This window comes from Cnephaeus nilssonii (assembly GCF_951640355.1).
Source record: "Cnephaeus nilssonii genome assembly, chromosome: 4".
NCBI lineage: Eukaryota > Metazoa > Chordata > Mammalia > Chiroptera > Vespertilionidae > Cnephaeus > Cnephaeus nilssonii.
Window position 1 is genome coordinate 45,428,508 of NC_137075.1, and position 14,037 is coordinate 45,442,544.

A 14,037-nucleotide genomic window follows, 5' to 3' on the forward strand; every position below is an offset into this window, starting at 1 on the left:
CTAACTGCCATCCCCTGCAGGCCTGGTCCCTCCCAACTGCCCTTCCCTGCTGGCCTGATCGCCCACAACTCCCCTCCCTTGCAGACCTGGTCCCTCCCAACTGCCCTCCCCTGCTGGCCATCTTGTGGCAGCCATCTTGTGTCCACATGGGGTCAGTCATCTTTGACCACATGGGGGCAGCCCTCTTGTGTGTTGGAGTGATGGTAAATTTGCATATTATTCTTTTATTAGATAGGATAGAGGCCTGGTGCACTGGTGGGGGCCGGCTGGTTTGCCCTGAAGGGTGTCCCGGATCACGGTGTGGGTTCCCTTGGGGCATGGGGCAGCCTGGGTGAGGGGTCTGTGGTGGTTGGCAGGCTGGCCACGCCCCCCAACGACCCAGGCGGAGGCCAAGGCAGGCCAGGGGTGCGGCAACTTGGCTTCCTCCATTGCCAGGGAAACCCAAGCCTCCTGCTCGCTCCGTGGCCACAGCCATTTTGGTTGGGTTTATTTGCATACTCGCTCCTGATTGGCTGGTGGGCGTGGCTTGTGGGTGTGGTGGAGGTATGGTCAATTTAAATATTACTCTTTTATTAGATAGGATAACCCTCTTCTTATTAAGAATGAAAATATTTTGTTTTCTCTGATGAGTAGCCTGGACAACTAGCATATTTAGAATGCTTTCTGTGTTCTTCAGGCACATGACTTTGAATTTTGTTATATTACTGATGGAACACTGCCTAACTTAGCCTTCTTCACCTTACTGCTTTTTCCTATTCAAACGTTGTATAATGAACATTGTATAACCACGAATTTATTTTAAGTCTTTTAAGCTTGTGTTCTAGTAATACCTTACTTCTCAAAGTAGAGGGACCACTTTCCTATTAGAAACAGCACTTCACTAGTTTTAGGTTCACCTCTGGTACTAACTAGCATTTAAGCATCCATTAATCCTCTCTCAGTTTTAGTTTCTTCACCTGTGATATAGATAGACAGACCCTTTTATCATTTTTTCTAGGTAAATATCCTTAATTCCAAAGTCCACACTCTGGTCCACACTTTGTTTTTTGTGTTCTTATTCTTACAGAATATTTACATTTCAGTGCCTGTGCCTATCAGGAGTTTTAATTCATCATGGATAATCTGTCATCAGAAGAAATTCAGTTGAGGGCTCACCAGGTTACTGATGAGGTAAATGTTTTACTTGGAATAATTACAGTAGAACCTTGTTTCTCGGACATCTCCCATCTCGAACAATTCACTTCTTAACCTGACAATCCTTTCATGCTGACACCAGTATGGTGAGTCATGTGTCTCTCAGGTGACAAACAAAGGAGAGAATGTGCAAATGTGAGTCAATTTACCACTGTTAAAATCTTAAGATATTGTGCCGTGAATATTTTTGTTTTTTGTTTGTTTTTTGATTTTGTTGCTGCTTATAATTATTGTAAAATTTTTATTTTTTACTATACATTTTCTATCCTTTTTGTTAAATTTTCATTTACATTTAATGTCCTTTTTGTTTTTAAAGTTTATGTATAGATTAAATAGTATAGTAGACATGTACTGTATATGAGAAAGGTTAAAACAGGGAATCACTTGGGGGTCTGGAACGGATTAATTCAATTTACATTATTTTTAATGGGAAAAAATGATTCAGTTTTTGAACAGCTTCCGGAACACATTAAGTTTGAGAAATGAGGTTCCCCTGTAATTAATTTTCTTTTAGTGTTCACAGTGGAGGGATGAGAGGACCTCTTTAGAAGACCATCTTGGCCTCTTTCAAGTCCCTTTATATCAAATAATGCATTTTCCCTACAGTGCCATTACTAGCTCCTTATTTTTTTCATTTTACCAAAAAGAACTAAATAAGTGAAAACAGTTTATATGATTATCTTTTAGATAATCATTACCTAACAGTTACATCAAATATACTGTAGACTTGAGGAATTCTGGACAGTTAATTTTAACAGAACTTTCTGATATCTGTGTAATATGCTTAGGTTCCTGCTTACATTAAAATTTCATAAATCCCATTAACTTCACCCTCCATATTTTATCTTAATGAGTACCTGGTAGAAAGAAAACTAAAATTATAGTCATCAACTTTTTGTTTGGTTGTTTTAAAGCAGGGGTGGGAAACCTTTTTTCTGCCAAGGGCCATTTGGATATTTATAACATCATTTTCGGGCCATACAACTTATCAACTTAAAAATTAGCCTGCTATATTTGGTCAAACATTTAATTAATTTACCCGCAATGCCTTAGCAGGGCCAGACCAAATGATTTCACAGGCCTTATATGGCCTGAGGGCTGGACATTCCCCACCCCTGTTTTAAGGGAGGAATTGATGTGCTGACAAGATTATTTCTTTATTTATTTTTAATTTATCTTTATTGTTGAAAGTATTACAGATATCCCCTCCCCGCACCCCTTGACCTACTCCCACCCCCTCCCTAGGCCTTTGCTTCACTATTTAGTCTGTCCATGGGTTATGCATATATGCATATAATTTCTTTGTTTAATCTCCCCCCCCCCCACCGCTTCCCTCTGAAATACACCAGTCTGTTGCATACTTTAATGTTTCTGCATCTATTTTTGTTCAATTTATTTTATTTATTAGATTCCATATGTAAGTGAGATCATGTGATATTTGTTTTTCTGTGACTGGCTTATTTCACTTAGCATAATACTCTCCAGGTTCCTCCATGCTATCTCAAAGGATAAGAGATCCTTTTTTACAGCATCATAGTATCCCATTGTGTGTGTGGGCAATCTTTAAAAATAGAGTAGCATCATGAATATGACCTGTGATCAGACTTTTCCTTTTATCTACATGTTTGAGAATGATAAAATTCTTATTTTTTTCCTAGTCTCTGGAAAGTACAAGGAGAATCCTGGGTTTAGCCATTGAGGTAAGAAAGTGTTTAATTGTTAAGTTAAATACAGATTCTGTGTAGGAGGGATCCTAATATCACAAGGTGGAATTGGTATTAAGAGTTAAGGCGTTGTATCAGTAAGCTTCATTATTTGACACCAGCAATTGATGAAATCATTGTCAAACCATGCACTAACGCAGTGGTTCTCAACCTTTCTAATGCCGCGACCCTTTAATACAGTTCCTCATGTTGTGGTGACCCCCAACCATAAAATTATTTCCGTTGCTACTTCATAACTGTAATTTTGCTACTGTTATGAATCGTAATGTAAATATGTGTGTTTTCCGATGGTCTTAGGTGACCCTGCTAGCAGTTCTCAACCTGTGGGTCGCGACCCACAGGTTGAGACCCGCTGCTATAGAGCCTAAGACCATCGGAAAACACAGATATTTACATTACGATTCATAACAGTAGCAAAATTACTGGGTCACTACAAGATGAGGAACTGTATTAAAGGGTCGCGGCATTAGAAAGGTTGAGAACCACTGCACTAACAGGACTTTTCCCCCCATTGACAGTATTGGAATATGACAGGGAAGATCAGTGTACCATGAGTTTGTGATTTAATTATTTTTGGGGGGGTTAGTATGTTAAAGTATGTTGGTTTGGAGATACTAATTTTCTCTGGTTATACTCCTCTAAGAACTTAATCTTCTAAATGATTCTCTCCTGTTATTTGTTAGGCCTTATAGTTTTTGTTTCTATTATTTTTGCTAAGTTGTGTTGTGCTATCAGCTTTTTTTCCTTCTTTTAGTCTCAGGATGCAGGAATTAAGACTATCACTATGCTGGATGAACAAGGGGGTGAGTTGAAGTTATTGGCAGAAACTTTTGATTTGACTTATGATGTCAGAAAGCCCTTTCAAATCAGCCATGTATAAAATTAAGCCTTTGGGAGTGCCTTCCTTTTGTAAGATAAGAGTATTTACTTCTTCTGATTTGAATTATATTATGTTTATTACTAACTAGAGGCCCGGTGCATGAAATTCGTGCACGGGGGCCGGGGGGCGGGGTACATCCTCAGCCCAGCCTGCACTCTCTCGCAATCCAGGACCCCTCAGGGAATGTCTGACTGCTGGTTCCTCAGCCCAGCCTGCACCCTCTCGCAATCCAGGACCCCTCAGGGAATGTCCGACTGTTGGTTTAGGCCTGATCCCACATTGGATCAGGCCTAAACCGGCAGTCAGACATTCCTCTCGCAATCCAGGACCGCTGGCTCATAACCGCTCGCCTGCCTGTCTGCCTCATTGCTCCTAACCACTCACCTGCCTGCCTCATCACCCCTAACCACTCTGCCTGCCTGATCACCCCTAACCGCTTGCCTGCCTGCCTGATCACCCTTAACCGCTCGCCTGCCTGCCTGATCGCCCCTAACCACTCTGCCTGCCTGCCTGATCACCCGTACCTGCTTGCATGCTTGCCTCATCACCCCTAACCACTTGCCTGCCTGCCTGATTACTCCTAACCACTCTGCCTGCCTGCCTGATCGCCCCTACCTGCTCGCCTGCTTGCCTGATCACCCCTAACTGCTTGCCTGCCTGCCTGATCGCCCCTAACCACTCTGCCTGCCTGCCTGATCACCCCTACCTGCTTGCCTGCTTGCCTGCTTGCCTCATCACCCCTAACCACTTGCCTGCCTGCCTGCCTGATTACTCCTAACCACTCTGCCTGCCTGCCTGATCACCCCTACCTGCTTGCCTGCTTGCCTGATCACCCCTAACTGCTTGCCTGCCTGCCTGATTGCCCCTAACCACTCTGCCTGCCTGCCTGATCGCCCCTACCTGCTTGCCTGCCTGCCTGATTGCCCCTACCTGCTCGCCTGCCTGCCTGATCACCTCTAACCGCCTCAGCCTCGACCCCCACCATGGTAACTTCATCTGGAAGGACGTCCAGAATGACGTCCAGAAGGTCATTCGGCTGTCCGGTCTAATCAGCATATTACCCTTTTATTATTATAGATTAGAGGTAGGGGCAACAATGTCCAGTTGTATATCAGTCATTTGTTAGGTAGTAGGACTTATCCTGTGCATTATGTACATTAGACATATATACATTAGACATGGTGATATTTTTGCATTTTCAGAAATCAAGTCCTTAAATAGGTCTAGATTCAGGTGAGCTTGGAAACATTCCATTTGAGTTGGCCTTGAATGATCTGGTCTAATTTTTACTAGTCTTATGACAGCCCACAAGTTTTGAGCCTATTCAGTGATAGAAATGCTGGGGATCTGGTCTGGCCACAGTACACTTAGTAATTTGGTTGCAGGGGTGATCTCTAAACAAGCCCTCACACGCTTTTATACAGATTTCTTTAGAACAGATCTTTCCCTAGTAAGAGTCCAGGTGCCTCAGGATTAGGATATGAAAGATGGCTTTAATGTTGGACAGTATGTAAAACCTCCTGGCACTGATGCAGTCACTATGGTGTGTTATTGTTGGATTCAAGGTTGAAGTTTGCTGTTTTATAATAATAGTTAGCGTTATGAATGTAACTTCCACAATTTATTCTTAGAACAACTAAACCGCATAGAAGAAGGCATGGACCAAATAAATAAAGACATGAAAGAGGCAGAGAAGACTTTAACAGAACTCAACAAGTGCTGTGGTCTTTGTGTCTGCCCATGTAATAGGTGAGTTGATAAACCAAGACCTTTTAAAAATAGTTTAAAGTAAGAGCATCCCCTCCTTCCCCCCACCCCCCGTCCCCAAAGAAGGTAATGAAGTGTGACTGGGCCTAAATAAGGAACTTGGTTAGATAAACATAAGCTATTTCTCCCTCAGGCTGGTCAAGCTTTTCATGTAAATGGGCAGATTCACTGAAAACCATGGTTTAAATTTGATCCATTCTTGGATCAAGTTCCAATTTCTTTTTTAGTAATACACAAAAAGATTGGGAGATATACATCTTGATAATACAAAGAGGATGTAATTAGTGTCTTTTCCTTTCAAACAAGGAGTATTAACAAAATATATATTCTGTGGTAGGTGCATGAGGATGGCCAGGGAAGTAAAGGACTTGGGTCCTGTCTTCAAAAGACTTAACCATGTGATTGGATGTATGAAGAAGAATAGCAAAACGTAAAAAATATATAAATCTAGTGCTAGATGATGTGTTATCAACTAAGGTGAAGGGTACAGAATTGATAAAGGTTGATTTGTAGAACATTTTATAGGAAAGACTAGAGGCCTGGTGCATGAAATTCGTGCACTGGGGGCGGGGGGGTGTCCCTCAGCCCGGCCTGCGCCCTCTCTCAATCCGGGACATCCCTCTCACAATCTGGGACAACTGACTCCTAACCGCTCGCCTGCCTGCCTGGCTGATCGCCCCTAACCACTCGCCTGCTTGCCTGATTGCCCCTAACGGCTCGCCTGCCTGCCTCATTGCCCCTAACCACTCTGCCTGCCTGCCTCATCGCCCCTAACCACTCTGCCTGCCTGCCTCATTGCCCCTAACTGCTTGCCTGCCTGCCTGATCACCCCTAACCACTCGCCTGCCTGCCTGATGGCCTCTAACTGCTCGCCTGCCTGCCTGATCACTCCTAACTGCTCGCCTGCCTGCCTCATTGCCCCTAACTGCCTCTGCCTGCCTGCCTTATCGCTCCTAACCCCTCTGCCTGCCTGCCTAATAGCCCCTAACCCCTCTGCCTGCCTGCCTGATCGCCCCTAACTACTCGCCTGCCTGCTTCATTGTCCCTAACCACCTCTGCCTACCTGCCTCATCACCCCTAACCATTCGCCTGCCTGCCTCATTGCCCCTAACCGCTCGCCTGCCTGCCTGCCTCATTGCCCCTAACTGCTTGCCTGCCTGCCTGCCTGATCACCCATAACCACTCACCTGCCTGCCTGATCACCCCTAACCACTCTGCCTGCCTGTCTGATTGACCCTAACTGCTCGCCTGCCTGCCTGATGGCTCCTAACCACTCTGCCTGCCTGCCTTATCGCCCCTAACTGCTCACCTGCCTGCCTGATTGCCCTTAACTGCCTCTGCCTCAGTTCCCGCCACCACAGTTTCATCGGGAAGGACATCTGGAATGACATCCAGAAGGTCGTTTGGCTGGCCGGTGTAATTAGCATATTACACTTTTATTATTATAGACTAGAGGCCCAGTGCACAAAATTCATGTACTGGGGGGATGTCCCTCAGCCCAGCCTGCACTCTCTCCAATCTGGGACATCCCTCTCACAATCCGGTACTGCTGGCTCCTAACCACTCGCCTGCCTGATTGCCTCTAAACCGCTTCTGCCTGCCATCCTGATCACCCCCTAACTACTCCCCTGCCAGCCTGATTAACACCTAACTGCTCCCCTGCTGTCCCGATCATCCCCAACTGCCCTCCCCTGCTGGCCTGATCTCACCCCCAATGGCCCTCCCCTGCCACCTGGTTGCCCCCAACTGCCCTCCCTTGCTGGCCTGATCTTGCCCCCAACAGCCCTCCCCTGCCAGCCTGATCTCACCCCAAATTGCCCTCCCCTGCCAGCCTGATCTCACCCCCAATTGCCCTTCCCTGCTGGCCTGGTTGCCCCCAACTGCCCTCCCCTGCTGGCCTGATCTTGCCTCCAACAGCCCTCCCCTGCCAGCCTGATCTCACCCCCAATTGCCCTCCCCTGCTGGCCCCCAACTGCCCTCCCCTACCAGCCTGGTTGCCCCCAACTGCCCTCCCCTTCTGGCCTGATCTTGCCCCCAACGGCCCTCCCCTGCCAGCCTGATGTCGCCCCCATTGCCCTCCCCTGCTGGCCTGATGGCCCCCAACTGCCCTCTCCTGCCGGCCTGATGGCCTCCAACTGCCCTCCCCTGCCGGCCTGGTTGCCCCCAACTGCCCTCCCCTGCCGGCCTGATCTTGCCCCCAATGGCCCTCCCCTGCCAGCCTGATCTCATCCCCAACTGCCCTTCCCTGCCAGCCTGATCGCCCCTAACTGCCTCTACCTAACTGATCACCCCTAACTGCCCTCCCCTGCAGGCCTGATCTTGCCCCCAACTGCCCTACTCTGCTAGCCAATTTGGTTCTGATTGGTCAGTTTCTATGCCAGTCAGCGTCAAAAGCTCCGGCTCCTAGGCAGCCATTGGCTCTTCACAGTTGACCCAGATTTGATTTTGATTGGTCGGTTTCTATGCCAGTCAGTGTCTCTGGGCCTATCAATGGGGCCTGATCAGAAAGGCGGGGCTGATTAGCAGCCCCAGTGGAGGCCTGGAGAGAAATGGAGGCACGGCTGCTGACCAGGCCCAGAGCTAAAGAGGCAAGTGCTGATCAATAGATCAGACCCTGCTTCTCTCTTCAGGCCTCTCTCTGGGCCTGATTCGAAGCCCCCTCAGCAGTCAGTGCTGGGTCACCATGCCTGCAGCCATAGCAGTCAGCGCCGGGTCACCACAGCAACCCAGCACTGACTGCAGGACTGACTTCCAGTTGGTCAAGCCTCTTGGTCGTTGCGGACCCAGGGTTTTTATATATTAGGATAGGATAGGACTTGAATTAGGCTCTGAGTGATTAGAAGGATCTGGATGGACATGGAAGAACTGGGAAGGCATTTCCTGTGGGAGATTTAATGTAAACAAACATTACAGACAAGCTTGACTTAACTGAGCTGCATGATGTATATAGATGAGAAGTGCAAAATAAGACATAAGTAGGCAGTAGAGTAACTTGAATGCCAGAGTAAGGAGTTGATGGTTTGGAGTGGAATATATAACTACACACCAGAAGACTAGTTAGAAACCTTTTGTAATCTAGGCCTGTGAAGTAAGACCTTATCATTGAGATTAGAGAGAAAAATGTAAGTCAGATTCTTTTTAAATCAACTGATTGTATGTCAAACACAAGGAAGGAAAAATCAAAACAGACTCCAGAGATTTGAGATTTCTAGTAAACTAGGAAATGAAGAGTCATTAAACTATTTGTATATAGTGTATGAGATTATGCTTGACAGAAAGGAATTCTTTCTTCTTGGTGACTCCATTTGAATATTTAAATTCTTTACTTATTCTAGGGTAAACCAAACTCCATGGTGTTGGCAAATAATATATTATTCAGATCACACTGAGGTTTGGACTAAGTCAATTAATCATTATCTTACCTTCTGTTAGAAGGAGCTCATCTTTGTTTTAAGAAGTAATTAACAAAACAACTTTGAACTTTACCCTTAGTTGAAAGGGCAGTGTCTGGAGATTGAATGGCTATCATAATTGCTGAAGAGTATTCATCTTTTAAGAGCTTCATAAGCATTCATACTTCCATCTAGTTGTCTCAGGGTGTGGTAAACCAAAAATGGGATACAAAGGTTTACAGACTCAGCATTTTTACTCCCCAAAGGAGTTAGGAATGGAGGAACTTTTGTTATACTGTCATAATTTCTGATAAGTGCTTTCATGTGATAATCATCTCTGTGCCATTGCTACTAGAGAAAATAGAGTTAAGTTGCTTTGATTAACTTCAGTGTTGTTTTAGGCACAAGAAATTACGATTTGACAGTGTTCTATCTATGCTGTCCATTGGCTTCCTATTCTAAGACAAGTCTGTTGATCTCTTTAGACCTTGGATAAGTCTCCAAAATTGCATATTTTATTAACTATGACTGTCATTCAGGGTTTAATAGATTACTATAAGCAAACAAGTTAGAAATGCACAGATTTTTTTTATCCAAACGCTTAACTATGTTTTGCAGACTTATCCCCTTCTCCTGTGTTCTGTGTACCCTCTTGGAAGAGTGCAGAGGAGAAAAAATAAATTAATTTTATTTAGATTAGATATTAAGAGAATAGCAAGGAGGAAGAAGTCCTCCCTAGAACCTACAGCAAAATCAGTTCTTAGTCAGCAGTTGAACAGGAAGAGCAGTGAATCCAAAGAGTCTAATATCATAGAAAGTGGGAAATGAAACTACAGAAGTATTGATTTTATTTCTCTTTGTGTATCCCAGCCAAGAATGGACAAGATTTTCTTGGACACTTGTGAAAGAGAAGATAGAGTATGGTCCTGAAGCAGTCTTTTGCCTCTAACCTCAGCAGAACTCTTTCTCAGAGGGTCAAGAGAAGGCACTTCTTAACAGATGGAATCAAGGGGTTACTATAATAGAACAGTTGTTCCCTGAAGAGGAGAGCGTTAGAGATGTCTGATTGTAATTGCCTTCCTTCCACCTATCTTTTCTTTATGTCATTGAGTCCTTGGCCTCTATGGTATCTCTTGTCCTCAGTTACATCTGCTCTCATTTCTGTCAATGTTTTGATCTTTTCAGTTTCATCTGCTGGTTTCCGTTTAGGCTTTTCATATAAACGGCCATACCATGAGCTTCTCAAAGGTCAATACAGGGTCTTAATTTTCTTAGTATAAGGCTAGTACTAATTCTGGTATTAATAACAGCTCGGGTCCACGGTCTCTTATCTATTGTTCAGAAATCTAAAAGACTCTGAAAACCAAAGGTTTGGGGTTTTTTATTTGTCTTTTTCATAATGTGGTACCACAACTCATTAATTAGGCCACAAAATGTAACCTGAACTGAAGCTATTTATACTCTTTGTTACACTTAATACATCAGTTTGTTTCACTGCAGAAATATTGATGTATTTGATCATGTGGTACTGCTCAAAATGTTTCGCATCCAAGGGTTTAGACAAGAGCTGTGGGCCTATAATGTTCATTTAGACTCTTACTATTCTGAACACTTCAATTTAATCCTAACAGTAACTTTAATATGAGATAGATTTTCTTATTTTCACCATTTTACATTTGGGGAAAGATAGGCACAAAGAGGCTATACTAGCAAGCAGAAGAGCTGAGATTCTAAACCAGGCAGAGCCCTAGCTTTTAACTATATCCTACATTTCTTGACTTTGGCAACAAAAGAATGAACTTTTTTGTTGTAGCTATTGTTAGATGTATTGCTATATAGAAAATGTCTTGAGTAGATTTGTTTGTTTAGTAGTATTCATTGAAGCCAGGTCAGCAAATCTTTTTTTTCCTTTTTTTTTTTTTTTTTAAGTAAGACATGGAAATAGCTTTACTTAACAGAACCTTGTATTAGAAGGGAATTGCAACTTCAGCTAATTTTTTTAAAGAATTACTAGATTTTAAAAATAAGACTACCAGGATTAAACTTTAAAATTGTGAATAAATGTCCTATTTACTTGCTACTATTTGAATCCTAAAAGCAAAATATCGCATATCCTTATTAAAAATTTTATATCTTTGCAAATAACTTTGAAAAGTTGTAATTCTAATTAATAAGAGTTTAAAAGGAGGCAGACTTAAAATGGGAAGTCTCAGGTTAATAAACTGCCTGATGTGCCAGTTTAACCATTCTCAGACAAGGTATACTTCTGTCTTTACTTGCCTCTCTTCAGTCTGTGCTTATAATGTCAAACATAATAGCACATAGTTTGAAGGCAAATTGGTATTTCAGGATCATTTCCTAGAGAACTTCAAATTTGGTGCTATAGATTTTATACTATTCCAATCCTGTGTCATATTGAGGTGTAAATATTCAGCTCTGATTGGTTAAAATAATATTGAATTATATTTTAGTTCACATTTGAGTGCTTCCTTCATGCTGTTCACTGAAGGGATAGAAAGATGAGTAAGGCATATCTATGGTTTTATTTATCACTAGTGACCCGGGACCGCCCCCCCCCCCCCCCACCTCTGCACCATGGGACCGCCCCAACTCCTAGAGTAACACCCCGCGTGGCCAGCGTGTCACGGGACAGCCCTGAGTCCTGGAGTGCCGCCCCGATCCCCACCTCCGGGCCGCACGCAGTGGCCGCTGGGCCCTACCCCCACAGCGTGCATGCGGGGCTGCAGAAACCCCAGTGAAAGCCGCGCCCCCACTGCTCCGCCCCACTGTGTGGGCCCCCATCTTGTGATGGTGTGAGGGTCAATTTGCATATTACCTCTTTATTATATAGGATTACTCTATTTTTGTGCCTCACATGGTACCTGATATATAGTAGGTGCTCAATAAATACTTGTTGATTGAATGTCCTTGAGAAACTTGTTGGCTGATGGTTGAGTTGGCAGGTAAAATGATTTTTTAAAATACCAACAAAAATTATAAGAGAAGTAATTAAGAAAAATCTGTAATCACCAATAAAAGAGTGAGGAAGTTTTACAACCTCTCCATTAGTAATTGCCTTCTCTTCATATTAATTTTCATAATTTTAGGAAAGAATGTTATTACCCAGACATTCTTAGGAAAGATGAAGTATGCTCTGATTAAATAGTTTTCTTATTTTTTCTTTTTATCTAGATTCTCAGATGTTGGTTGTTTCTATGGAATCAGGCAGGAATTTAAATGCATTATGTTTTGAAAACTCTAAAGCTGCTTCTGTTCTGTTTGACTGGCATTTACTATATTCTGCATTTCATTCTCTCACCTAATCTTTTCCTTTCTAATCTGCTTACTAAAAATGAAGATTTAACATCAGAAGCCGGTCTCAGTAACTGATCAAAGGGAACATTAAGATGCAGTCTATGGCGCAGTTGGGGCTGTTAACCTGCTATCTAAAGGTGATGCTTCAAATGGCTTTTCTGTGCATGTGCATGGATTTTGTGAATGGTGGAGACTGTCCTAAAAACTGTGCTGTGGTGTGCAATGTAAAGTGAATTTGTTCTTAATGGGTGCTATCTGCCAAAAGATGGACTTGACAAAAAGGACCTTAATTTATAATACCACCTTTTGACTAATGGCTCTGATAACTAAGATTTTGCTGAACAACATTTAATATTACAAAAATAAAAATATCTCTGAAGCCCTTGCTGGTTTAGCTCAGTGGATAGAGCATCAGCCTGCATACTGAAGGGTCCCGGGTTCAATTCTGGTCAAGGGCACATGCCCGGGTGGTGGGCTCGATCACCAGTAGGGGGCATGCAGGAGGTAGCCAATCAATGATTCTCTCTCATCATTGATGTTTCTAGCTATCTGTCCCTCTCCCTTCCTCTCTAAAATAAATAAAAATACAACTTTAAAAAATACCCCTAAAGTTTTCCTAAGGAGATTTATTTATTTATTTATTTATTTATTTATTTATTTATTACTGTTTTTTTGGTTAATCTTCCCCCTGAGGATATTTTTTTCATTAATTTTCTAGAGACAGTCAAGGAAAGAAGGGAGGGAGTGAGGGAAGGAGAGAGAGAGAGACATTAATGTGAGAGAGACACATCAATTAGTTGCCTACCACTGTGGCCCAGGATCAAATTGCAACCCAGGTATGTGCCCTTTATCGGGAATCAAACCCAAGGCCCTTTGGTTGGCGGGCCGACGCTCCAACCACTGGGCACACCAGCCAGGACCTAAGGGGTTTTAAATAGGTTGATCGTTTTAGAGAATTGCTTCCTATTGCTGATCAAATGTAAGTGAATTCAAGCTAAATCTTTCTCTTTCTATAGGACTTTGATTTCAGCATCCTGTCTTTTATTAAGTTTTACTACTCATTTCTGGTTCCAGAATCAAGATTTTCTCTATTAAAGTGTTGCTTGTAATAGTTTGGATTCCCCACCATTTAGGCCATTACCAAATTGAGGAATTAATTGCCCAATCCAGTCATCTTAAATGTCATTTGGAACAAGGTGGGATATGAATTTAAAATGTTACCAATATTTAGTATCTGCTTTTTAAAAATAAAGGTTCCCGCCCTAACTGGTTTGGCTCAGTGGATAGAGCGTCAGCCTGCGGACTGAAAGGTCCCAGGTTCAATTCCAGTCAAGGGCATGTACCATGGTTTCGGGCACATCCCCAGTAGGAGGTGTGCAGGAGGCAGCTGATCGATGTTTCTCTCTCATCAATGTTTCTAACTCTCTATCTCTCTCCCTGCCTCTCTATAAAAAATCAATAAAATATATTTGAAAAAAATAAATAAATAAAGGTTCCCCCCTCTTTATATATGTTACGCTCTGTTCCATAATTCCTAATATGTCATGTGTTAGTTTTCTATGGTTTCATGTTGAATTAATATGGAGCTAACTAATCTTGGTTTTTATGAAAGTTAACCCTTTAGTCAGACTACTGTTTACTATAATGTTTCACTCTTTCATTTTGAATCTTTATGGGAATTATGAAGACTGTAGTTAAGTGTTAGAAAATTAAGTATTTGATTTTTACCCTGTTTTTTTCTTGGTCTCCTTTTTCTTCTTCCATG

At 42.8% G+C, this 14,037-nt stretch overlaps 1 protein-coding gene across 3 annotated transcripts in view; it reads left to right on the forward strand.

The window, feature by feature from the left end:
• SNAP23 (synaptosome associated protein 23) overlaps positions 1-14,037 on the forward strand; it is a 143,782-nt gene that overhangs the window by 120,351 nt on the left and 9,394 nt on the right. Inside the window, exons 2-5 of one of the 3 annotated variants that reach the window (XM_079768899.1) lie at positions 1,073-1,170; positions 2,853-2,894; positions 3,673-3,721; positions 5,430-5,547. In XM_079768899.1, coding sequence (XP_079625025.1) covers positions 1,114-1,170; positions 2,853-2,894; positions 3,673-3,721; positions 5,430-5,547 — 266 coding nt within the window. In that variant the 5' untranslated portion in view covers positions 1,073-1,113. Of the gene's footprint in view, positions 1-1,066; positions 1,171-2,852; positions 2,895-3,672; positions 3,722-5,429; positions 5,548-14,037 lie in introns of all 3 variants that reach the window. The other 2 variants (XM_079768898.1, XM_079768897.1) reach the window with 2 other exon arrangements.